Source organism: Moschus berezovskii, chromosome 4 (genome assembly GCF_049115385.1).
Source record: "Moschus berezovskii isolate FMDL1 chromosome 4, NW_MosBer_1.0, whole genome shotgun sequence".
Taxonomy (NCBI): Eukaryota; Metazoa; Chordata; class Mammalia; order Artiodactyla; family Moschidae; genus Moschus; species Moschus berezovskii.
In genome coordinates, this window is record NC_142463.1 from 42,569,064 (window position 1) to 42,595,479 (window position 26,416).

Genomic DNA, 26,416 nt, shown 5'->3' on the forward strand with positions numbered 1-26,416 from the left:
GCCTGGCATGCTGTGATTCATGGGGTCACAAAGAGTAGGACACGACTGAGCAACTGAACTGAACTGAACCGAGGACAGGTAATGTCCTGTCCTCATTACCTTTATGAAAAAGCTCATTTTTTACTCAATATATTTATCTTAGTGAAGTGAAGTCGCTCAGTCATGTCCGATTCTTTGCAACCCCATGGACAGTAGCCTGCACCAGGCTAAGCACTTTAAAGATGGGACATTTTTTGTTGCATTTTCATAAATTCATGGAACATGCTTAGATTATCCAGGGGTAATGTGCATTTCTGGTATCCTTTTGCACACCAATTTGATTGTGAGAAGCTAGGGACTTTCTGATGGGTCACTAATGAGATGGACTCCAACTCCTGATGCATTAGCCCAGAAGGATCAGTTTCACTGGTCAGATGCTACCCATCTACCAAGATGAAAGGGCACAGTGCCTTCCCTCTCTCAGCTCCTGTCCATTGTGATCGCTGATACTGGCTCTGTTCTGTAATTGGTCAGAATGATTTAGCTAGATCTGCATTTATTGATGCAATGGGTATGATTTTTGGCGAGGACCAGTACATTACTTGTGTTCTTGACAAGATGAACTACCACAGAATTTTTTCCTGCTTCATTGTAGCACACTCAGGATCTAATTACACAATGTTCATTTGCATCTTCCTTACCAATTGCATGGGAGCCTCCCTGACCATATCTCAAGATTAATCTGTGTTGTTTTTCAAACACTTTACAATCAGTATAATCTAATTTCAGGGCATTCATTTTGTTTTGCTTGCAATACTTAAAAATGCTCCTTTACTAGTAATCTTCTTTTATGTGTTTGAAGCATTAAGGTAAGGTCATCATTGAATGCTATATAAGTAAAATATTAACAGTAAAATTTTCAAACTAATAAAGGTCATAGATTGCTTTTCAAAAAAATCTTTCTAGGGCCCTTGATAAATCATAAAATAGGAGAACTTTGCCAAAAATAAACAAACAAAACACATGACTCCGGGCAAGAATTGAAATGGCAACCCACTCCAGTACTCTTGCCTAGAAAATCCCATGGGTGGAGGAGCCTGGTGCAGGCTACTGTCCATGGGGTCACAAAGAATCAGACACGACTGAGCGACTCCACTTCACTAAGATAAATATATTGAGTTAAAAAATGAGCTTTTTCATAAAGGTAATGAATAAGGAGGAGATATTAGTAAGTAATAATTCAGGAGAGATTTTTCTTCTTTGACCACTTCTTTTCAAATCTAACAGTGTGAGCCAGGACTGCACTTTCCCAAGAACTCTGATTCTTCTTGAGTAAACATAAATTATGGGGCCATGTAGAGATTTTTAAGGACCATGTCTTCACTTACAGCTTATTTGCTCTTAAATCTTCCTGAGGTGCCAGAGTAGAGCATTACATAAGGATCCACTCTCTTTAAGTGTATAGCTGTTTGTTATTTCTGTGTTATCAGATCCAAGATAGCATGGTAAGGAAAGCTATCTGAAGAGCACTTTGCTTCTTACACGGCACTCTCATCTATGTTGTCTCATCTGATGATCACCAAGAAGAAAGTATTATTATATCTCCATATTCAATGTGAAACCAAGATGCAAGCTGATGTGCCCAAGATCCTCAGACACTAAATCATGATGCCCTGAATCAAATCTATTCTCTTTGCTTCAAAGTCAGATGACTTAAAAATAATAATTAAAGGGAAATTCACAATGTAATTTATTTTTCTATGACTTGCTAACAAAACGTATAATCAAAGAATTTTAAAGTTAGCATTCAACCAATCCTCCCTATTACTGTTCAGACCTCAGCTTAGATGGTATCTCTTTAGCGAGACCATTTTTATTGTGATTATCCTAACTCAGTAGCTTATTTGTTTTACAATTTGCTGTCACAATTTATGATTTTTTACTTTTGTTACTGTTGTTGTTATAGAACTTTTTTTTTTTACTAACCCCTCTCTTTGACTCTAATGTTATTGGTGACATGAATTGTTTCTACCTAGTTCATTACTATAGATCTAGCATTTGGAATAGCTCTAGGCATGTGGTAGGCATTCAAGTAAATATTTGTTGGATCAATTGCATGAAGGCTGGGCTTGCTTGATGGCTCAGGCAGTAAAGAATCTGCCCGCAATGTGGGAGACCTGGGTTCGATTCCTGGGTTGAGAAGATTCCTTGGAGAAGGGAATGGCTACCCACTCCAGTATTTTTGTCTGGAAAATTCTATGGAGAGAAGAGCCTGGTGAGCTATAGTATGTGGGATCCCAAAGAGTTCGGCATGGCTGAGCGACTAAAACTTTCACACACTTGGAAACTTAATTTGTTGAAAACCAGCTATATCATTTGTAGCAAATCTATTAGAATCCAAGAATTCTGTTTCCTGTTGTACTATACCATGCTACACATAGGTGCTTCCTATAACCAATACTAGTTTTCCTAATTGCTAGCTTTGTTAAGAGGTCCCCATCTGGTTCACAGCTGACTTCAAAGTACCCTCAGAAGCAGGAAAAGTTTGTACAGGAGCCTTCTCCCAGATCAATCAGATAACAGAGAACAAAGTCTTAGAAATATATGCTTTTTCTTTGTAAGCAGAAATATGAAGCACATTTTTATTGTTGTTTGGTTTGACACTGGAGTATTCAGCTTATTTTTCTCTTGGAAAACCTGCATTCTGTGGACAAGAATGTAAACTCTACAGAGACTGACAATAGTCATTGCACACTCAGTTGGGAGCATGGAGGTGAATACATGTCGTGTCTAAAACACAGCTGTATCTGCTGTGTCTGAAGCATAGCAGCTTAGTCCTTATGCCATTATTGGTTGTACTTTTCATTCCTGACATATTGCTGATATTCCTCTCATCCCTACTCTGGCCATGTATTCAATTCAGATGTGCTACTGGATTGACCTCAACTGTGGAAATCTGAATAAAATCCATATTTAGTGCAGTTATCACCTTATATCAGGCAGTCAGTCTGTGGCCTCTCATGGCTTCTGTTTAATACAAGATAACTTCTGAAGTTTCTTAACTTCACGAAATTGGCTAAGTCATGAAATCATGAAAGGCTAGATTTGAAACAGCTGGACATCTCCAAAATAAACTTTCTAAAGGTATGGCTTTAACACAGGGCCATGTTGAGTTACAGCTTCATCTGACAGGCTTCGTCTATCTTTCTGGCAATTCTGGTTTACACTCCTTAGACTAGTGAATAATCTCAATGTCAACCAGCAAGCCAGAACTTCTATGAGTAACTCATGGGTCACATAATCTATATGACATAGCACTGCATTACACCTGCAGCAGCATATCAGGGGATTTCTCTAGTTAATTTCTTGTCAACAATGAAAGGAGTTTAGGTGCTGAAGAGCCAGTTGAAACCTCCACCCAGATGCAAATCAAGTGAAAAAGATGCCAGGAGCTCAGATTCTTTTAAAATTCAGAGACAAAATTCAGTTTTAAGTGCAAATTCTACAAAGGTCTCATACACTTTGGCAACCACTATATATATAATTTTCTAACCTTCTCATTTTAAAGGTAGAAGAACAGTCTCCAAGAAGCTCCACAACTTGCCAAGTTTCTCAGTCTAAGTTACAATATAGGATTTTATTTTCAGACCTAGTTGGATACTCAGCTGATCCTATGTCATGGTATTATGATGTTGAGTCTATTGTTAGAGTCTTATTTATGCTGTTAGACCCCACTGGTAAAGCCATCCTATAATCAGAACCCTTTCTACTTCATGTATAATCTATGCATCCAACTCTGAAACTATTTTTATAAGCCTTTCATGCTCCAACAAACTTAAACATCTGGGAGTGTGCTGTATGTATACTTGTTCAAAGTATCCATCCATGTCTTACAAATTTTAGTAGCTAATAACAGGAAAGACAAAATGTAAAACAAGTTGACTATCTTTTTTGAAGATAAATTAAGACAATTCATCTGTTAAGGTTTCAAAATATACTCAAATCTCTAATCTATGGCAGATTCTTCTCAATTTGCAAGTACATATTCTAGTATAGGGATTATCAAAATACTAAAACAGCATATATTTATTCAAGGAAGGAAAGGATATTTCAGTGTCATCTGGTGATTTTCCTTCTTTATTTGATGGTCCCTAGAGATGCTAAAGCTGAAACTCCAATCCTTTGGCCACCTCACGCGAAGAGTTGACCCACTGGAAAAGACTCTGATGCTGGGAGGGATTGGGGGCAGGAGGAGAAGGGGACAACAGAGAATGAGATGGCTGGATGGCATCACCGACTCTATGGACATGAGTTTGAGTGAACTCCAGGAGTTGATGATGGACAGGGAGGCCTGGCGTGCTGTGATTCATGGGGTCGCAAAGAGTCGGACACAACTGAGCGACTGAACTGAACTGAACTGAGAGTTAATCTTGAAAATTTCCGAACTAGGGATTGTCCCAAACCTGTGAAGCAGTGATTCCCAGGGCAAGTTTTGAATTATCCTGTTGTCTTTTATCTCAAAGGGCATATGAAAATTGGTAGCAGAAATCAATATAATTAACATTAAACACAATATATACCACATAATGTGTTTAAAATAGATATAGCAGTAATCTCAAAAATCAGCTATGGTAGATTTTTATGGCTGCAAAAATACTGAAAATTTTAATAAGGCAATATCTAATACAGGATTTTAAACAACACAGAGGATGTAATAGGATAAAATTGGAAATCAGTTCTTAAAGAGCGTCATGACCAGTCCTTATGGGAATGATTTTCTTGTTCTGGGGTATTGCTTTCAAGTTAAATGTGAAGGCCTTCAAGCACAGATCATGTTCTCCACTAGTCATGAGAGGGCATTAGACTGAACTGTCCATGGGTCTGATCCATGGTAAGATTTCTAATTTTAAAAATGTAACAAGTTGTAGAACCTCTGGCTGTGAAATGGTTCAAAAGAAACCTTGGTCATCTACTTTGGGATCATATTAACATCCCATGACCTTAGAACTGGCTTTAGAAGCTTGAGGTTAAATATTAACCATCTTGTACAGAAAAAGTGATAGAAGGCTTAAATGTAAAAGCAAAAGAGTAACTAAATAGTGTACCTTGATTCCTTGATTTTTTCAATTGCTACAGTGATTTTTATCATCTGTAAAAATAAATAAATAAAGCCTATGCTGTATTTAGTTATCAGGCCAGCATCCCAAATCTGCCATAGCCCCCCTTTTTTTGGGGGGGTTGGGGGTTTGTCACTATTAACAACAATATTAAAAAGGAAAACTCAAGTACATAAATTGAAATTATGAAGCTACAGTAACAGTTGCAGGTGTTTCTCATCAGAATGAAAGACTTCTATCAAAAAGAACAAGTTTGAATATTTTAAATTATCTAAGAATATACTATACCTCCGAACCTGACACATTATGAGTGTTATGACTTTAAAATCCAATCTTTTAAAGAGATATTTGGGACATGTAATATATGGTACATATTTATACTAAAAAGAAACATTTGTTGTTTATCTAAAATTTAAATTTAATTCAGTATCTTGAATATTTATTTACTAAATCTAGAAACCCTACATATATGAAAATATATATGCTCACATACTATATGTATAAGCTATAAATTATAGTTATATAATTTATAGTTAAATTCATATAAGTTATAGTTAAATGCATAGTGAAAATATGTCTTTAGACATAAAAATAGTGTCTTTTGTCTATTTAATTGTGTCATTGAGCTACTTTCAGAGTTAGGGGAATATTAGTTCATTAAAAATTTCTCTAAATATTTTTATGAGGAATCCTTTAGATTTAGGAAAAGTCAGTTTTTCAGCATCCCGATAATATGTGCCAAATCTCCTCTTGAAAAGTTTTTAGAAAATCTAAAAAAAAAAAAAAAAGCAGCAAATAATATAGATAAACAGATGAGTAACAAGAAACAACTAATGATTTTGAGAACTGTTCAAGATCTAGTATCAAGTTGTAGAGCAATTATATTCAAAGTTATATTTAAATTCTTTTGATGTTTTTCAGTTCTACAGTAGAGATGAAAGTGCCAACGGTTTGTCTCTAACTTAACTTTTAAAATATCACTTGAACAGATACTAGTCCTCTAACCAGCAAATGGAATTTACTCCATTTTAGCTTCATCCTAAATGCCAGTGTTTTGTTACAGAATTATCGTAGAAGTTTCCATGATTGTTTTTCATTGCATACTTATTTATTGTGGATTATGATGTTACTGTACAGTTAAGAAGAGAATCACTCAATTCTAATATGTTTAGATGTTTTTCTTTCTGATCTGGCACATGGACAGTAAGAATGACTTAGCTATAGTCTTTGGAGCACCAGGGAATTACTCCAGGTATTAATACAGCAGTATGTGTCTGCTAGAATGCCCAATCATGGAACTGTCAACTTAAAAAAAAAAAAAAGAACAACATGAAAGATGTGAGTTAAGTTTTATTTGAGGCTAAATGCGGACTGCACCCAGGGAGACAGTACTTCAGATAGCTCTGGGAAACTGCTTCAAAGAAGCAGGGGGAAAGGTCAGTATATATATATGATTTTGGTGAAAGGGGAATACATTCAATTGAGCACATATTTTTCTAGAAAGTTTCTGCTTATCCCATGAAGTTTTCTGCTAGTTACGAGAAGCAGTCGTCACTATGAAGGATTTTGGTGCTTTTATAGATATAAGGAGATACAAGAATTGGGTTCATAAAATCAGCTCCTGAAAATCTTTAACTGTCTGAAGACCTGTCCTGCCAAGTTTTCCCTAAGCACAGAGTGCCTCATTTCTGCTGTCACCCTGAACTCCCTTTAGGGAGTACTGAAAGTCACCAGCTGCAGCAGCATGTGATTTAATCCTGTGGAGGTAGATGGCAAGTGCCAATTTGTAGTTGACAGAACTATATAGTCTCTAGTGAAGTAGATATTAATGGACAATGGCAGATTATTCCTTTCTTAACCCCATTACCAACTCACTCAGTTCAATTCCATTTGCCTCTTAAAAAGGACAAACATGTCATCAAAGAAATTGGACAGCAAGTTTCAAACAGCTAATAGAGTTCATAGGGACAAAAAGATAAAAAGGACCCAAGAGATGAGATGCACATTGTCAGATAATCTGAAATGTTAAGAACTGTGGAAACTGTGAGTTTATAAAAGGTTTTAGAAAAAATACACTGTATTCCCATTTTTATTGTTTTTTAAATAAGATTTTGCAAAGAAAAGTGTAAGTGTTTAGGGATCAGGTCCTTTACTTCTTTGGGTTTTCATTTTTTCTCATGTAAAATTAGGAATATGGAAGATGCAATTTTTTAAATCAAAAAGAACCTAAGAAATTCATCATTTTACAACTACAGGAATAGAGCACCAAGAATTTAATTCATCTTACCCAAGATCATACATCTGGCCAGTGCCAGAATTAAAAGACGAGCTCATCTTATTTCCATTTCTTGCTGAACTGGGCCACCACAGTTTCAACTTCCTTCTACTGCTACTAGCATTCTATGATTTCAGGCAGAATTTAAGCCTCTTCACTTTTCCTGATGCCTGGGAATTCATATTAAGTTATGACTAACAAAGTGTAAAATATGAGTCAAAATTTAGTCCCTAATAAAGTCATTGTGACTTTAATGACTTTGGCAGTTGTTTCATACTGCAAAAACAGGAAGATCTCACACAATAAGGCGCCTGTCTCACAGATGGGCTCCTTCGCAGACGGCCACCCACAAGGGTGACTTCAGGGGCTGTCTTCCTCTCTGGAGCACCTTTTTTTCATCTATACAATTTCAACTACCTACTTTATCTTAAGGTTGTCAATGAGAGCAAAGTACCTGGTTTATCTAGTCTTTGATAGGCTGAAGAGTATTTTTGATCACTAAAAACTCACTCTTAAGTGATTTCTAGATCCCCCTAACAAGCTCAGATTAGTTTTAAAAGTAACCCCCTTATGTGCTTGATACTAGCCTCTTGTATTATTACTCTTCTAGATGGTTTTATACTCAGAAAGATAGAATTACCAAGTTTTAGAACAGGGATGAATTTCTGAGATCATTCTAATCCTGCTTTCCTGTGTGATCAATTTAACTAAGAACTTTTCAAGAGTTTCTAGCCTGCCTGTGGATCTTTGCACAAAGTCCAAACTAGTCCTCTGATGAGAAATATAGTAAAGTGATGAAGTGTTCCATCCCTTAAGAAGAAATTCGCTTGGAAAAAAAAATACTCTTTGTATGTAGCATTGAAGCTAAAGAAAAATTGAAGCCATAAAACCAAATGTTCAAGTGTAATTGAATTTCAGCTTTTGCTCGGCTATATATTTTAAATAACTTCCCTTTATAAAGCTATCCAACTAAAAAAAAAAAAATTCCCGTATGATTTTACAGAGGAGATATATATTAGGCAAACAATCTCGAATCATTTAAATTGAGAATGCTATCTTTTTCTTTTTCCAAAAATATCACTGGAATCTCTGGCAGTGTTCATGAATCTAGTGTTGGGTGTAAGCTTAAGGAAGCATTGGAGGAATTTGGATTACTAAGGGTTCATTCACAAACTTTGCTTGTCTGTGTTGAAAAGAGGCTTTGCCATTTCCTCTGGGACCTTATTTCTAGGTGAGCTGTAACAGGGTTTTCTTGTGAAGTCTGATTCTTAACAGAAAACTATAATAGGATCTGTGTACCTTAGGTTGTAGAGACATATTTATCTTTGAAATAGTGTGCTTCTGTTTGTGGATTTCTCTATTTCATTTGTTAAAGTAAATAATGTCTAATTCCCTTTCAATCTTGTAACTCCTGGGGCCACAGTGTCCCTCAGGAACTGTTTAATCTTCTTATCTGGACTGAACAACCAACTTGATAAGGAGACAGGGAGACTCCAAGGGTCTTGGGATATAAAACTCTGGAGGGAGAATAACCACTTCTCTTCCTTTGTTGGTGACTTATTCTTAAGGACTGAAGCATTTCCGATGTGGGTTGTTTTTCTCAGTAATGTTAAGAGAGTTTTGTTTTCTGGGAAATTTTGGTTGCTGGTAAACCAAGCTGCTGTCCAGACTGTAGGAGGCAGCCACAAAATGCATCATAGACTCTTGACAGATTTGGGCTGAGATACTAAAATCATGCATCACTCTCATTTTGTATATAAGAGCTAAGGTGACTTCACCAGACTGCTATCTGTTATGAAGAGCTGAGAAGGAAAGCCTAGATTCATCTACTATATCATAGCTGCCTCTGGCTCAACAGAAACAACTCCCATATGGGAATCAGATGCCGAAAATCTCACTAAGCCAAGCTCCCTAACTCTCTCCCCAACCTAAACCCCAAACATAAGCTATTCCGTTCCTTGATGTGTCTCATCATGCAGTCCAGCTCTTATCATACTCTGCATTACCAGAATGTAAAAGATACCCCCTGTCTGCTCCTCCATGACAATGTCTGCCTTAATTTGTACCCAGCTCAATATAAATGAGCCATTCATATATGCTTTTTGATGAGGGCAGTGATTGCCTTTAGTCAAATCCTTCCTTGCTGCTGCTGCTGCTGCTGCTGCTAAGTCACTTCAGTCGTGTCCTACTCTGTGTGACCCCATAGACGGAAGCCCACCAGGCTCTCCCATCCCTGGTATTCTCCAGGCAAGAACACTGGAGTGGGTTGCCATTTCCTTCCTTAGGAAGGAGAAAAACCAAAGACTGTTGCTAAGCAATATTTAAAGGACGGGGTCAGTTTCTAATACTGAGTGACCTCCATCTGCATACTTCATCATGTTGTGTGTTTTATGTTTACTTTAAGATGACATTTGCTTTTGGTGGCACTGTCATGCCCTTACCAAAATGCTCATGTTGTTTGCTGTTTAGTCACTAAGTCTTGTCCAATTCTTTTGTGACCCCACGGATTGTAGCCTGCCAGGATCCTCTATACATGGGATTTCCCAGGCAAGAATATTAGAGTGGATGGCCATTTCCTTCTCCAGGGGATCTTCCAGACAAGGCATCGAACTTGCATCTCCTGAACTGCAGGTGGATTCTTTACCACTGAGCCACCAGGAAAGCCCTAAAAACTCATTGAAGAACTAATTTAGGCATGAGGAGAGAGGCAGTTTTCACCTGTTACTTACATGAGTTCCCTGACCATTCTGTGAGCTCTGCAAGAAAGGTGAGGAGCCTGGTTTATTCTCAGCCCTGTATCTTAGAGCCACCTCCCTGTTCCCACGCTGGGACTGATTGACACTGTATAGCAACAGGATCCTCTGGCAATGAGAGGAAATAGGAAAAACGTAAGAAGGAAAGTCTCTCCTAGTCTATTATGATTGAATTTCTACCTGCTCTTATATTCTGTCTGAACTGAGGACCAATGTGGCCAATAAAGAGTTGCCCCCACCCTCACCTGACAGTTAACTGCGGTGGTTAAGGAAGATGCCCTAATATATCTGATTATTTCTACTAGGGTGAAACTGATTAAAAGCTTGAAAAGTGTTTTTTGTTTGTTTGTTTGTTTGGAGGAGTTTTTGTTTTTGTGTGTTTACTGCTATATCCTCAATGTGTTACTTGGCATGTCTCCGGTGTCCATTAAATATTTATAAAATACATGAAATGAAACAACATTATTCAACTAGTATGAACCTGACTGACGCCAAGATCTTCCTAAGTTTTTCCAAGAGATTAAAGGAACCAAAATGACGACGACTGTGTGATGTTGCATTTGGCTAAGTCTAGCGCAGAGACATAATTAAAGATATCATCTGTCTCTATGTTTTCTACAAGATATTTTTTGCAATGCTCCTAGTAAAGTTTGTTTCTTTGCCAAAATTCAGCTGATCCATCAGAGCACAGAAACCTGTCTTTTTCAGTTTCTAAGTCTTTAGTGTAAGTGCCTATCTTTTGAGAACTGAAAATGAGAGGCTATTATGACTGAGTGGTTATATTTTAAAAAATAAAAAACTTAGAACTTACACCTGGAAGTTCTGATTGAACTTACACCTGGAAGTTCTGATTCACCTGGAGTTCAAACTGCAGAGTGGTTCAATAAGTAAAACACACTAGCTCAGATGATTATTTCAGAGATTTCTGGTGACTGTCACTAACATTTGTATCATGGGAGGGAAGACCCAAACATCCACCAGCAGGGTTCCCCAGAAAGAGGATGATGGTACATGCCTCTTTGAGGACAGTTCCTAGAGCAGTGAGCTAGAGGACCACAATACTGACTTGCATTGGCTTCACCTCGAAAAGCTTGGTATCCTGGGCACAGGCAGTGGTGTAAAGTGGGCCTGGATGCTTGACATGAAGCCATTGCCAGTGCAAGATGCTCATTTGAAAGGGGAATGCCTCACAAGAAAGAGAGCCAGTTGCAATTGCGTGCAGGGGCTGTTGCCATGGTGCTTCGCTATTTCTTTAACGTGCTGTACTTGAACTGGAAGTCCAGGGGTAGGATAATGGAGGAGGGAGGAGGGGAGTAGGATGGGCCTGGGTGGGGAATCCCACTGCAGAGCTCTAGTCTCTGACTTTATTCATGCCTGTGATCTTTCTAAAGCTGACAAGGTGAGAGAGAGAAAGAAAGAGACACTTTAGGAAAGAATTCTTCAACATGCTCCATATTGCAGAAACAAAATAAAACAAAGATTAACTCTTAAACATTTTTTTCATGAATTAGAAGATGTAACACTGAAATACCAAAACAGCACAATTATTCATAACCCTGAATAATTCTCCATTCATGTAGCAAACGATAGCTTGTATTTCCTAACACACTCCAGATCCTAAATGGAAAGGTTAAATGTGTTTAATTCATTTGTCGAATGCAGTCTCATGTGCATATTAATGAGCTGATGGAGGACAGAGAATTGCATTCTGTGTACGAAGTACTTTTAAAATTAAATAGATTAATTCCCAATCATTTCATTATGAAAGAAGTCTAAATACACTGGCCTGCCATTGGTATGCAAAAATCCCCCGAAAAGCTAGCTTAAAAAAACATTCTTGTATTCTGAAAGTCTAATTTGAAAAACAGCCACAGTTTTAACTTTTTCAACATTCAGAAAATAATAAAACACACCATCACTTGGAAACCCTTAAATCGGCTTAGCTCTGTGCAAAGACTGTGTCCGCAGTGGAGAGGGTTAAAAACACCTAGATGAAATGGGGGAGGGTACAGACTTCAGATTCCTTAAATATTCATGGGGCTTCCTCCATTTTAATCTTCTCCTTTTAAAAAGATGGCTGTGTTTCCCAGCCTGGCATCCCCTCAGGAAAGAAGAATTGCTCCTTCCTTGCAGAGTTCAGCTGAGCAGGACTAATCTAGAGTGGAAACCCCTTCGGCCACCAGGACTATTCATAATTCATAAGTGTTGCAAACCAGCCAGATGAATGCATTTGGACAGGCTCTTGCTCCTTCGTGCAATTCCTGATTTCATTACTTTCTCTGCCAGGAAAGAAGCAGGGAGCACAGGCGAAGATGGGCTTTGTTTGGATTAGGAAATGCCCTAAATTTTGGAGGCTTTGTCTTTCATAAGTTTTGATTATTTCACCACTGAATCTGCAAGGCTTTCCCCGATCCTGTTGGGACTACTGTCAGAACTGTGAATTCTTTCAAAGGGATTTGTGGATTGTGGCAAGGAGTGCTTTCCAAAATGCCTGAGGCAAACTATTTGTTATCTGTATCTTGGGGTTACATCAAGGTGGGTTAATTTGATTCCATTATCTTTGGTAGCATGTGAAACCTTTACAGCTGTATGTTTTCTGTGAAGTAGAAAAGCCTCTGTAATGATTTAACTATGTTATCACTTAGCCTGCTGAGGCGGCTTATTGTGAAGTAAGGACATGCATGTTATATTACATTGTATTTAAATAGACTGTGCTGTATTTTAACCCGTTCGTTTTACTCATCTCTATTTTTAAAGGATGCTTATCTTTTTTTTTGTTTTCCCTTAAATTTTTCACATTTAATCGCCTCTTACTGTATAGGTTATTAAATTATAGAGTTAATTTTAAAATGTGGTTACATTTTCAAGTGAAATTATCTTAACTTCTATTAAAATTCCTTTTCCTATGTTTACATCTTCAAAAGAAATCAGATATTAATTCTAAGACATCCTGAGAAAACCTCTTTTTTTTTTTTTTTTCACTTTGAAAGAAAGGCGATTTACTGGGCACATTCATACAGAGAACAAATTGACTGTGAACCCTCATAATCTTGAAAAGAAAACCTCTTTTTTGTCAGGTGACGTTGGAACAATTTCACATTAAGGGGATATTGTATTTTGTAGAAACAGAGTTATTTATCTAATGATATCTGCTTACCCAGTCTCTTGGTTCTTAATAAAGTGGAAGCATCTAAAATAATAATTTCCTATTTTTGGGGGTGGTTAATACATTTTTGTTCTTTATAAACAGTTCAAAAGAATGCTGAACCGGGAGCTGACACACCTTTCAGAAATGAGCCGATCAGGGAACCAAGTGTCTGAATACATTTCAAATACTTTCTTAGGTAAGATATTTGCCAAGAAAACTGTTCCATAACTGAGTTTTTTTAGTATTCATTTCTGCAACCTATCTTGGAATATTACTATGTGAGTTTGGAATTGGGTTAAGTCACAGAAAAGCAAATAATTCATTTAAAATAAGAACTGAAGACAACTTTAAGGTAAAAAAAAAAAGAAAGAAAAGAAAGCAGGAAGGTTTTGTTTAAAAAAATGAATTAAAATATCCATCAAAGAGAGAAGGTTATTATGGGCTAATTGAATTTATATAGACCTCAGGTCACTCTGTCTACCCACCCACCTTGGTCTCTGTCAAGACCTCTGAAAGGGTGGGAGTGGGGGTTGTGATCATCCAAACCTTAGGGATAATTCCAATTGGCTCGTCTGATGTGGTATTCTTTCAATTCTTTTAATAACTGGGCTCTGAGCAAAAGGTGATTTGACCCATGATAATAGGCTTTGGAAACTATTTGACCATTGCTTTGCTAAGGTGTTTCTTAAAGATAAATTGGAGGAAGGCAGAAAGAATCATCACCTCTCTGAAAGAGCTGGCCTTCTGCAAGCAGCGTGCTTATCTCCCTGATTTCATACTTACCTTTCATCCTTTTCCTTCACATTGCTAGTATTTAAAACATGGCACTGACAGGAAGGGTTTGCAGCCATGCCTAGTGACTACTGTCATGCATCCTGTTTGATTACTAGGAATTTCTAATCTTGTGTTTAAAGCCATTCCATTGCATATTTTTCTTAAATCAGGCCTTCAGGATCTGCCAATCTGTATTTCACAGTGAATGGGTAGCATTTAGACTCTGATCCTGTTGACTTTCAATTACCACTGCACTATGCTTATTTAGCAGAATTCCATTTTCCAGAGAAATGACCTATTCTTACAGTTAAACATTACACCCCTCTTCTTTTTGGCATTGCTACATATCCTTACATCAATGAACATTTGCCTGGACGTCTTATGGAAACACATACCTCTTCTGGTTTTATTTTTAAAAAAACATTTCTATTTCCCTAACACGAAAGCAGTTCTTGCTATCAGTAGATCAATCTTTGATCAGCCTAATACAAAGCTCTCAGCACTTCTCTGTGGCCAGTGGGCACTGGCGTGAATGACAAGTGCCTTTCCAACTATTTCCAGTATGTGGTATCTGCATATTTCCAGTATGTGGTTTTCTCCAGCAGCAGTTGCAACAACCTTTGTCAGAGAACAAAGAAAAGATTTTTTCATATAGCCTAGTTCCAAGAGGAGCTAGAATCTAATTGAACAGAAAGCATTATATACTGATCCTTATCTTCTCCATTATTCCCACTTTATTCCTTTGAAGACAGGCATCTTCTCCTGTCCATTTTAAATATACTCTGCTCTGTGAAACACCCAATCATTTTTCATAACCTAGGGGCTATTTTAGAGACATTTTATAGGTTAATGATTATGGTAAAGAAGAATAAAATGAGTAGGTGCAAGAATTCATTTTTGTTTTTGTAAACATTGCATTTAAGATACCAAGGCTTGTCTGTCTTCTTAAAAGAGACTCTGAGCACTAGAGTAAAGCTGCAGGAAGTCTCTGAGCATGTCATCACCCAAGGTTGCACCTAAGCAGTCCTCTTTACTTGTCACCTCTTTCACTAATGGCTTGCCAAGGACCATGAGAATATTTTAGTATACCAATTATTCTCATTTTAGCATCAAAGGCTATCAAGTGAGAAAGCTGAAATGATAATAAAATGAATTCTCAGTCTCAACACTGCATCTCAAGAACTAAGAACTGTCAGTTCTGTTGAATATTTCATTTGCTATTGAGACGTATCTCTTGAGGAAAGCTTATCATCTGGCTTCTCATTATTCCAAAATTAAATTATCAAGAGCAGGTTATTTGAGGAAGGCTGTTAGAATCTCAGTCCTTACACACCTAGCATTTGCAGGGGGTTGAGTGTGAGCATGTGTTTGTGTGTGCATTTGTATACATGAATATGTGCATGTACAAGGTAGACCTGATCAAACTAGACAGATGAATAAAAATTTTAAATATTCTTCAGAAAATTTAGGGAGAAAAAAGTCCATCGTATAAGCAAAAGATTCATCAGCTACCTCAGTTGTAAAATGGGAATACTGGAGTAGATGATATCCTCAGTCCATTCCAGCTCTATCTTTCTGTGACTCTGGTATGGGTGGAGTTTATCATCTTACTAAGACAAACCTGGCCACCCAGACTCTCTGGAATGGATTGTAGGCTTATAGTTTGATACTATTCAAAAGCAAACAAACAAACTTTGTTTCCAAATAGCAAGTGCAAGACATGGAACTCTAGTTTCTGTCCTTTGAGCACGGTGGGTATTCCTGGAGGACTGTGAAGTCTTCTTCATAAAATGTCAGATCTGAAAGGGACTTTAATGGCTTCATCTAGTTTCCTCATTTTCCAAGAAAGAGATCTGAGGAACAGAAGACAACTTAGCTTGACCAAATTAATTTGTTGGCTAAAATGTTCCAGAGTCAGAATTAGGACTCTGCTCTCTTAACTCCTAAATCTAAATATCTGTCATTTCTTTGGGAAAGAAGGTTATTAGGCTGTCAGAACATATAGAAGAAAATCACCTTTAAGTAATAGATGTATTCTTTGGGGAAAAGTCTTTGGGAATCAGGATTGCTGTACCTAACGATAAAACATTTTGTTAACAACTTCCAGTAATATAAAAGGCTTTTAGAGCACAGCTCCAAGAGTATAAAATTATAAGACCTTATTGATTACAGTTAAACTTGAAGAGCAATATCGCAATAAGAGTGGTTGAAAGTTACAATATGTCAGCCAGGATAGAGGGAAATCCCCACTGCAGGGCTCTGTGAAATTTGTATTGTTTCATTTAAGAGGATGGTATCCAGATGGACAGCCTGAAAGGCAGGTGAGAGACAATCAGTGCAGGCACTCTGTGATGCTGATATAGGATAATGGGTTCAAGTTGCTGGTAAAAGAAGAAGTAAGGACTCGGGGAAGGAGCATAGATTAAAGCAAGATCCTTAGATGTGATATTACAATTTAGTTAGTATTGCTACAGAGTAAAGTCACCCCTTTAAATCCCCGACTTACTTTCAGGGATTGAAAATCTTTCCTACATCTTGAAAATCTTGAAAAATAATTTAGGAATTTTGCAGGGTTAAATGCTGCAACCCAGCCAAGAAAGCACCTCCAATGATGTCATTATCAGAGTTTTGATGTGACCATTTCTTGCTTCTGTTTATTTACTTATTTATTTTGTACAGTTCCCCTGTTTCCCCATTGTAATCTGATCATTCTATAAACGTAAATGCACGAAGTGTTTATTATGATCCTTTGAGTGTATGTTTCGGGTTATTTCCGTATGGCGCTGGCTAAGCATTTAACAGAGGAAATTCAGAGTAGGGAAACCCATCAGTTGTTCCAATGCCTGCATAGGGAAACACCCATTAATGTCAAAATGGCATCCTCTGTGGGTAATGGGTTTCTTCTTTATTGCAACATTCCAGACAGAGTAGTGGTTTGGCTCAATGACTCGCTGTTGCAGGGAATCTTTAATTAAACACAGAAAAAGCTGCTAGTTTCACTACAGATTTTTGTATCTGCACTGGCACAGAAGACGCCAACAGCTTCTTTAACCAGAATGGTAAAGAATGACATTAGGAGAGGCAGGGGCTATAGTAGCCTTTTAGCAAAAATAGTCATTATTAGGAGTGAGGTGACAGGGAGAAAAGTAAATTCAAAAATAATGCCCTATATAGTTTTATGCCAAAGACTGAAAAACCAGAAAGAGATTTTAATGGGAACCTTAAGGGGCCTGGGTTCTATGCTATTAAATCACTGTCTGGAACAAGGTAATTGCAAAATAAATATCTGTTGAATAAATTGCCCTTTGAGCTTGGGAAAGTTGCTGACTTCATCTGAAAAATGAGTGTGTGGGATTATTATTGGTTCCCAAACCTGGCTCTGACCATCAGAGTCACTTGGGCAGCTTTTTTTAAAAAATTGGTTCAGTGGGACTGGGTGGGGCTCATAAGTCTGTATTTTTCAAAAGTTCCCTGGGTGATGCTGAACCATGTTGGAAAGCCCTAAACTAATCACGATGACCACTAAAATTCCTCCGTAAGGTAGAGTCATAGGCTGATGAATCGAGGAGTTGGGGGACACCCAGAGACAGCACTGAGATTCCAGGGATAGAGAAAACCCTTGCTCAAGCCCTGCAGCCAGGTGCTTCCGCGTCTGTCTCTGGACACCCTTTGCTTTGATGAGTTGTCCACAGGGTCCTGTGAGCAGGCGGAGGTCTCTAGGGAGAACATGTGACTATGCCATTAGCTGCCAGAGTTGAAAGCAAATCGTCTAGATCCCAGCAGGCCATCTGGAAACGTGTCATTTTCAAATGGGGAAGTTGTCTTTGGATTCATTTTCGCTGAAACAAGTAGAGATAAATGTAGGAACTTTTGGAAGCTGCATTAACTCTTTCAGCCACAGAGTCTCATTTAGTTCAGTGACGTAGCTATCAAGCGCTTTAATAAATGATAGCCTTGGTGTACCCACAGGCATATCTGTGGCTGAGAGAGTTGATGCTTTTTGCAGAAGAACTCTCAGGATCCATTCATCCCCCTGTGAAGTGAAATTGAATATTTGATTGCTGATGTTTTTAATCTCATGATATAGAAGAAAGAGCTTCTGAGCAGGTAGATATGTTTCTCTCACTAACCCTAGCTCTCCTATTATCTTGTTGTAGCAGAATTTTTTAAAAGATTAAATGAGATGATTATAAATATTTAATATGCATATTTTAATAAATGTAATGCCTGTTACAAATGAGAGGCATTATTATTATTTATTCATGGGATTCATAGACGCAAAGCATGAAATAATACTGAAAGTATAGTCTTTGTCTAAACCTCAAATTGTAATAAACCAAAGCTTTAAAGTAATCTTTCAAAGATTATAAAGCATTCATTTTTCTAATATATATGCCACTCATCTAAACTGAACCCAGCTACAGTTATATGGATCTTTTAAATTAAAAAAATAAATACAAATATAATAAAGTGAGCAAAACATAAAGCCTGTTTTTATTAACCTGGGCTTGGCTACATGAACATTTTTGATTATATACACAGACAAGTTATTCATTTTAGTCAGCAATTTACATATAACTGTTGATGTCACACCTTGAAAGTGTATGAGTGTAATTCCCCCAAATCACCCTGCAAACAGAAGACCTGAGATTGAGTTCCACCTGCCATTCTTGAACAAGTGATTTAGCTCCTCTGGACCTCAGTTTGCCACTTTAGGGATTAAATCACCTATCACAGGATTGTCCTGGAGTGAGATTATGCTAGGATAGCCCTTCCTAAGGTGTGCTATCCATGACGGACCATTAGAAGTTGTTTTGAATATTGCAGTGGGTTTTCACTGGCACATAGTGATTCTCATTGGCACACAGGGGTCCTCATTGGCACGCAGAGACTGAAAAACCTATTGTTTCTTTTTGTTATTGCAGACAAACAGAATGACGTGGAGATTCCATCTCCCACCCAGAAAGACAGGGAGAAAAAGAAAAAGCAACAGCTCATGACACAAATAAGCGGAGTGAAAAAACTGATGCATAGTTCAAGCTTAAATAATACAAGCATCTCACGCTTTGGAGTCAACACGGAAAATGAAGATCATCTAGCCAAGGTGTGTGCAAGCTGGGTTTGTGCACGTGTACCGCTGCTTCACAACAGACAGATGTCCAAAGCCTCCTACTAGAAGATGGTAGTGGTCGCTTTTGCTTTATTATTAAATAGTATGATGAGGCTGATGTACCCTCTTTTTCCATTGCTGTACACCTAGTTAAAGACCCTTTTTTTTTATACCAAAAGACCAGATTTTGCCCTGAGTTGGGTCCATTAACTCACAAATGGAGAATCCTGTTGAACACATATTAGGAGAATCCAAGGTAAGGGCAGTAGGCAGAACTGAATTATCCCAGAGAATATTTCAGAGACTGTATGCCAATAATCAGTAAGAAAATATGCACTGATTGGCAGAATTGGAGAAGAAATGAGAGAAACTGAAAGCATTGACTCTTGCGCCTAAACCCTAGTAGTGGAGGAAGGCTCAGAAAGAATTCATACCTCCTCTCGGAGGCTGTGTAAGGTGACTTTTCAGCCTTGTGAGAATATGAAATGAGATCAAATGAACATTCAGTGAGGGGGCAGCTGAAAGATGTCATCAGAAGAAGGCTGATTATATATCGGGCCAAGAATCTACGGAAAGCCTGTATCCCTAGTATGTGCATGCTAAGTCACTTCAGTCATGTTTGACTCTGTAACCCTTTGGACTGTAGCCCACTTGGGCTCCTCTGTCGATGAGATTCTCCAGGCAAGAATACTGGAGTGGGTTGCCATACCCTCCTCCCCCTGTATTACTTACTCTGGGCAATAATTAATAATAGAATAAATTGCTCCTTTAATCAGATAATTTTGGATTAATCCCACAACAGAGGATGGAATGATGTTTTTTCCAGGTCTTTCTGTAGCCCAGAAGCTCTAGAAGATAATGGGTGACTAGCATCTTTATGACCTTTTACACTAAATTAGGGTTGATTCACAGAAGGCAATGGCAAGCCACTCCAGTACTCTTGCCTAGAAAATCCCATGGATGGAGGAGCCTGGTAGGCTGCAGTCCGTGGGGTCGCTAAGGTCGGACACGACTGAGCGACTTCACTTTCACTTTTCACTTTCACACATTGGAGAAGGAAATGGCAACCCACTCCAGTGTTCTTGCCTGGAGTATCCCAGGGACGGGGGAGCCTGGTGGGCTTCCGTCTATGGGGTCACACAGAGTCGGACACGACTGAAGTGACTTAGCAGCAGCAGCAGCAGCAGCAGCACACACATTCTAGCAGCTAAGTCTCCTTGACCTGGTTCTCAGTGATAATTACCAAAGGGCAGAGGAGTTTTCTCACTGAGATTGTTTTCTAGTTGTTACTGATAGACCAGTGAGCAGAGAAGGGGAGCTATAGGGAAATAGGGCTAGGATGACCTCTAATCACTCATTCTGAAAGCAACATTGGTTGAGGACTGACATGACAGAAAAATTATAGGCCGACAGCCAAATTTACAAATAGACACACACTCTCCCTCATCTGAAAAATATATACAAAACTGTGTAACTAGCATGAAGAGGACACGCAACCTCCCAGACAATTCCATTTTCAAATATTCATGTAACTGGAACGCTAAATAGATACTCTATAGACTTAGTCAACTTGTGCCCCCAAAATAAATGAAAACAATGAGGCCTGCTAACAACAGTGTTTTTATTTCTAAATTTCTCTCATTTTGATGACAGGAGCTGGAAGACCTGAACAAATGGGGCCTTAACATCTTCAACGTGGCTGGATATTCACATAATAGGCCCCTAACATGCATCATGTATGCCATATTCCAGGTGAGTAAACAGGAGTGAATGTTGGTTATCCAATTGGATGTTCTTTATGGTTTTTTTCCATCCCAGTTTAACTTTCTGATTTGGCTTTTCTACATTTTGGGACATCCACTTATTTATTTTCTAACCCATTTTGCTGTACAGGAAAGAGACCTCTTGAAGACATTCAAAATCTCATCTGACACCTTTGTTACCTACATGATGACTTTGGAAGACCATTACCATGCAGACGTGGCGTACCATAACAGCCTACATGCTGCTGATGTGGCCCAGTCTACCCATGTTCTTCTTTCTACGCCAGCTTTAGATGTGAGTAGCTATAATCTGTTTTGCATACCTTGCCCATCCTCTTTAAAAAGTACCATAGAAGGTATGATATCGAGAAATAATCTAATTATATGATTGATAGTTCATACTTGAACTGGCTCTTTTTATTATGTATAACATGTATCAATCAGGTTATTCATATAAATGGATGACATTTCTACTTGCTTTCTGGTATTAGAGTAGCCTTTCCTTTGCCTCTTTTACATTTGAAAAAATAATTATCAAGCAGGTAACAGGGAGCTTTATCTTTCATTGTGTCCCTAGTACAAGTGTCTAGTTTGGCATCTAGTGTATAGTCTGTATGTGCTGATCTGAGCTACCCACACCATCCCGGGCACTGTGAGAGATAGCACAGAAATATAAAATGTTACCAATAGTTCCTGTCGGGCTTCCCTGGTGGCTCAGAAGGTGAAGAATCCGCCTGCAATATGGGAGTCTGGGTTTAATCCCTGGGTTGGGAAGATTCCCTGGAGGAGGGCATGGCAACCCACTCCAATATTCTTCTGGAGAATCCCCATAGACAGAGGAACCTGGTCAGTTACAGTCCATGGGGTCACAGAGTCACACACAACTTAGTGACTAAGCACATAGTTCCTATTAGTAATAAGCATCCATAGGCTTCTTCTCCTAAGAGTTCATAAAACTGATTCTACGTATTGAAGGAAAAGTAACTGAAAATCTAGAACTGAGGAATTAATAATGCTGAAGCAAATAGAGACAGCATTCTATCTTGTCTGATATCTTGCTAGAAGGTGGCTGTGGCCGCTTCCCTCACTGACAGTACATTTGTATATATCAATATATGCAGCCCAAGGGGTCCAGCAGGCCATACTCTCCATTGACAGATGGCAGTGGTGGTTAGGTATTTCCAAAATGTGCAGGCTCACCCAGGAAGGGACTGTCTCTGCCCTAGCCCAGACCACTTTTGCAGATTCAGCTTGGAGGGTGAAGAAAGATTAAACTGACCCCTGCTCTATTGCTTGGATTCCATATATTCTGAGAAATGAAATCCAAGAAGTTAAGACTGTTTTATTTCCCTGAAGGAAAAAAGCAATATTATTTTTATGTCTGTGTAAGTATCACACTGTGGGACAACACTGTTTATCAACTATCTATCGCTGTTACTACTGTGTGGCTGGGTCTTTCCTGGTGGCTCAGTCAGCAAAGAATCTGCCTGCAATACAGGACATCTGGGTTCGATCCCTGGGTTGGGAAGATCCCCAGTATTCTTGCCTGGGAAATCCCGTGGACAGAGGAGCCTGGCAGGCTACAGTCCATGGGGTCACAAGTATTGGACACGACTTAGCAACTAAATCACCACCACTGTATGGCTAGAAATTGATTGTGAGTGCCACAGATGTTTAAAGAAGGAAGAGTTCAATGTGTCTGTGCATAATTTGATTTGAAGCATCAGAGATGTAAGTAACCCCAAAGGATGATGAAAGACATTTCAGCCAGAGGAAGACATTTTAGCTAGAAGCAAGTTATATCTAAATAAATACTAGCTTAAATCATTGTGTACAGGTGGGGCAGAGAAGGCTTCACAGGAGTTGAGTACTGGTCATCAGGTTTCACTTATTACAAATGTTCTCATATTCTGTCTAATCACTGAGTGGATAGGTATTTATTGAATGGATGAATGAATATGTGTGAAAGCTTCTGACCACACTACAGGTTTAGTTTTTAAAAAACAACTTATTGGCAGTCTTATAAATCTGGAATTTGGCCTTACTCAGCCTGAAAACATACGAAGGTTTTTATGTCTCTGACTTGCTTCTTTGACCTATATGTGCTTGTGTGACATAAGCACTATCTGCAGTACCACTTATCCAAGAAACAAACATCAGGTACCACCTGATCTTTTACCATGAGCATTCCCCAAGCCACGGCCTGCAGGCTTGATGTGCACATTAAGAGACCTTGTGATGATGGACAGAATTACATTTAATTGAATTGAATTAGTATATTGAGAGATTATATAAATCAACAAACCACATGAATGAAATGGGGTACCTCAGTGTGAAACTGAATCAGCAGGCTAGGCTAATGAAACATGGAATTCAGTGAGTTCATGTTGCTCTGCAGGCCGTCTTCACAGATTTGGAAATTCTGGCCGCCATTTTTGCAGCTGCTATCCATGACGTTGATCATCCTGGAGTCTCCAATCAGTTTCTCATCAACACAAGTGAGTTCACCACTAGGACAGTCATTCAAGATAATTGTATGATTCACTGCTTCATTTTTTTTCCCCCTGATGTTTTCATTATGGATAATAATAAGAGTAATGATGAGGTCATCCTTCCATTCCACTAGACTACTTCGACCTTTCCTGGATACTGTGTCCAGTCTAGCAACATCATTTTGAGCTGCATGGAGAACTTGGGAAAGGTCAAGAGGGGACCCATAAAAAGCACTCAGTGTTTGGAAAATACAATATGTGAGGAAAGAGTAACTGATGTGGAATTATCTAGTAAGGACAAGGAAAGGTTTGGGAATAATGTGGTAATGATTTTCAGGATTATGCAGTGCTCTCACAGAGAGCATGGTGACCCATTAAGTGTCCCTTTCTACAGAGGAAGCAGGTCCAAATGTTGGCTCTGAGCATGCGAGCCTCCAAATAGAAATAAGACTCCATAAAAAGCACTGGAATAGGCTTCTACAATTCAGGGTGGACTGCTGGGTCTTTAAAAGTCTCCCACACTCTCTTCCAGCTGCATAGGTTTGATTATGGACTGGTCTGTAATATGGATTGGTCTGACTTCAGTGACCTTCAGGGTTGATCCAACCTTAGGAGCCCAAGCCCTACTTGAAGATTTTATCATGCTCAAAACATTAAGTATCCATGGTAATGAAAACCCATGATTTTCCCCAGCATTTCTAAATGCTGAAAACCTAAGTACTTTTCTCTTCTGAGAATATTGTTATCTTGTTGTGGTCAAGATTAGCATCAAGTGCTGACAGTTTTAAGAAATGTTGGAGCTACTTGTTGTTAAAGATCCCTTATCATCCTTTATCATCAGAATATTTGAATGACTAGGTATAAGGTACCTTGTTTATTTTACCTCATTTTTCTATTGAAAGAACATAAACTTTGGGCAGCTACTTGTCTGTGTGGGTTATATCAGCTGGTGTATTGTGGCATCATGAGTCATCCCATATATAGGCCAGTTCACTCAGAAAAATGGCCTTTCTGCCAGAGCCATGTACAACATTACAATACATAAAAGCCAGCTTGTAGATCTATGCCCTTGATCACAGGATGAACGCGGCAAGAGTGCTGAAGTGACCACATTCCCCACGTTTTCTGAAGATGTAGCTCAAAGCACAGGTAAAACAGTGATTTATGACTAATAGCACTGACTGCTAGTAACATATTATCATCACTTGACTATTATTCTTGATTCAGAGAAAATGTGTCTTCATTAGTTTGATGACCATGTTCTCAACAAGAGATCATGGCGCTGTTCAAATGATGCCTGTGATTTTTCTATGTGAAAGGCAGGCTAGAAGCTATAGTTTAGGTGTCCAGCTAATGCAATTTCTGGCATTATAGGGCCCTAGGGCAGAAAATGGGACATCAAGATTGCTGTAAAAAATTATTGTTTTGTTACCATATTTATAAAAAGCTCCAAAAAGCTATATTATTGGGTAAAGTAAAAATTTAAACTCACACCATTATCTTCTTCGAAAATCCAAAACTCACAATTGACGGAGCTGGGAAATATATCAAAAAGTGAAATAATGTGAAAAATTGTAATACCTTGGATAAAATTTAGTGACATTTTCATTCTGTTCTTTTCTGAAGTACAAAATATGTGAAGACATGAAGTTACAAACAGATAAAAATAGGATTTAATTGCTTGGGAGTGCCCTTACCTAAAATGTCAAATTCTTCAACTGAAGTGAAAAAGAGAAAAAGGATTTTAAAAATACTATGACTTTTAATCAAAAAGCACATTTATATGCTAATATCTACTAGAAGCTTTTTTTTTTTTTTTTAAGACACTGACTCTTTTTAGAGGGAGACTGTTTCTCTAAGGGAAAATGACATATAGGGTCTTGGTTCTTGAAATCATTTGGAGAGAACTTGCTCTGATTTCATACTGAGGTCGTGTCACTGTTTGAATGGTATCCCTTTTCATTAAATCATCATTTTTCTTTGTTTACTAGATTCAGAACTTGCTTTGATGTACAATGATGAGTCTGTGTTGGAAAACCACCACCTTGCCGTGGGTTTCAAACTGCTCCAAGAAGAACACTGTGACATCTTTCAGAATCTCACCAAGAAGCAACGTCAAACACTCAGGAAGATGGTTATTGACATGGTAAGACTTTGGCCTCCCTGTGATCCTCACTTACTTCTGCGGGAAGAAAAAATCCATTCTCCTTGATAAACTGAGTTTGTTGAGAGTTTTCTTTTCATTTTTTTTAACCCCAGGTCTTAGCAACTGATATGTCCAAACACATGAGCCTGCTGGCAGACCTGAAGACAATGGTAGAAACAAAGAAAGTTACGAGTTCCGGTGTTCTTCTCCTGGACAACTATACTGATCGTATACAGGTATTGGATGGAAGCCTTTGATTTAACACAAAGCCACACCAAACTAAATGAAACAACAATTAAAAAAAGAAAACAAATAAATTCACTTAGTTGCATGTCCTAGGTTACTGTTACAACTTCAGGCTCATTTTAAAAACAAGCAAAGGAAAATGGATATTCAAGTTGATCCTCTAATTTACAAAGAAAAACAGAACTCTACTTATTGAGTTGCTTAATTCTGAAAATAAACAGCAAAATCTCATTGTAATAGGGTGTACGTGACTGCTGATCCCAAAAGCTCATGTTTGGATATAAATCTCACTGACTTGAACTTTGTCAGGTCTGTTTTGGTTATACAAATTGCCCTCAGTTGGTCTCCTCTTTCCACAAGTGGAAAATATGAAGACATCTACTTTGAGTAATTCTTTGCATTTTTTCCAAACTGAGGAAAAGAAACTATGGCAGCAGCATCTGACCTCTCATGTCCCTTCCAATTTTTAAATTCAATGACTGTCAATCGAAGAAGACATATTTTCCCTTTTGGGACACTAATAATGGCAAATAACCAACTCTGGCCAGCACCATTGTAATCTTGCTTTTTTTGTGCAAACACCATAATTATAATGCAACTAAAATGTTCTTGG

At 38.2% G+C, this 26,416-nt stretch overlaps 1 protein-coding gene across 1 annotated transcript in view; it reads left to right on the forward strand.

The window, feature by feature from the left end:
• Window positions 1–26,416, forward strand: part of PDE4B (phosphodiesterase 4B) — a 45,777-nt gene that overhangs the window by 13,334 nt on the left and 6,027 nt on the right. The window contains exons 2-8 of the mRNA XM_055402000.2: window positions 13,375–13,468; window positions 18,972–19,150; window positions 20,810–20,908; window positions 21,050–21,214; window positions 23,318–23,417; window positions 25,403–25,557; window positions 25,671–25,793. Of these exons, the coding sequence (XP_055257975.1) occupies window positions 13,375–13,468; window positions 18,972–19,150; window positions 20,810–20,908; window positions 21,050–21,214; window positions 23,318–23,417; window positions 25,403–25,557; window positions 25,671–25,793 (915 nt within the window). The remainder of the gene's footprint in view (window positions 1–13,374; window positions 13,469–18,971; window positions 19,151–20,809; window positions 20,909–21,049; window positions 21,215–23,317; window positions 23,418–25,402; window positions 25,558–25,670; window positions 25,794–26,416) is intronic.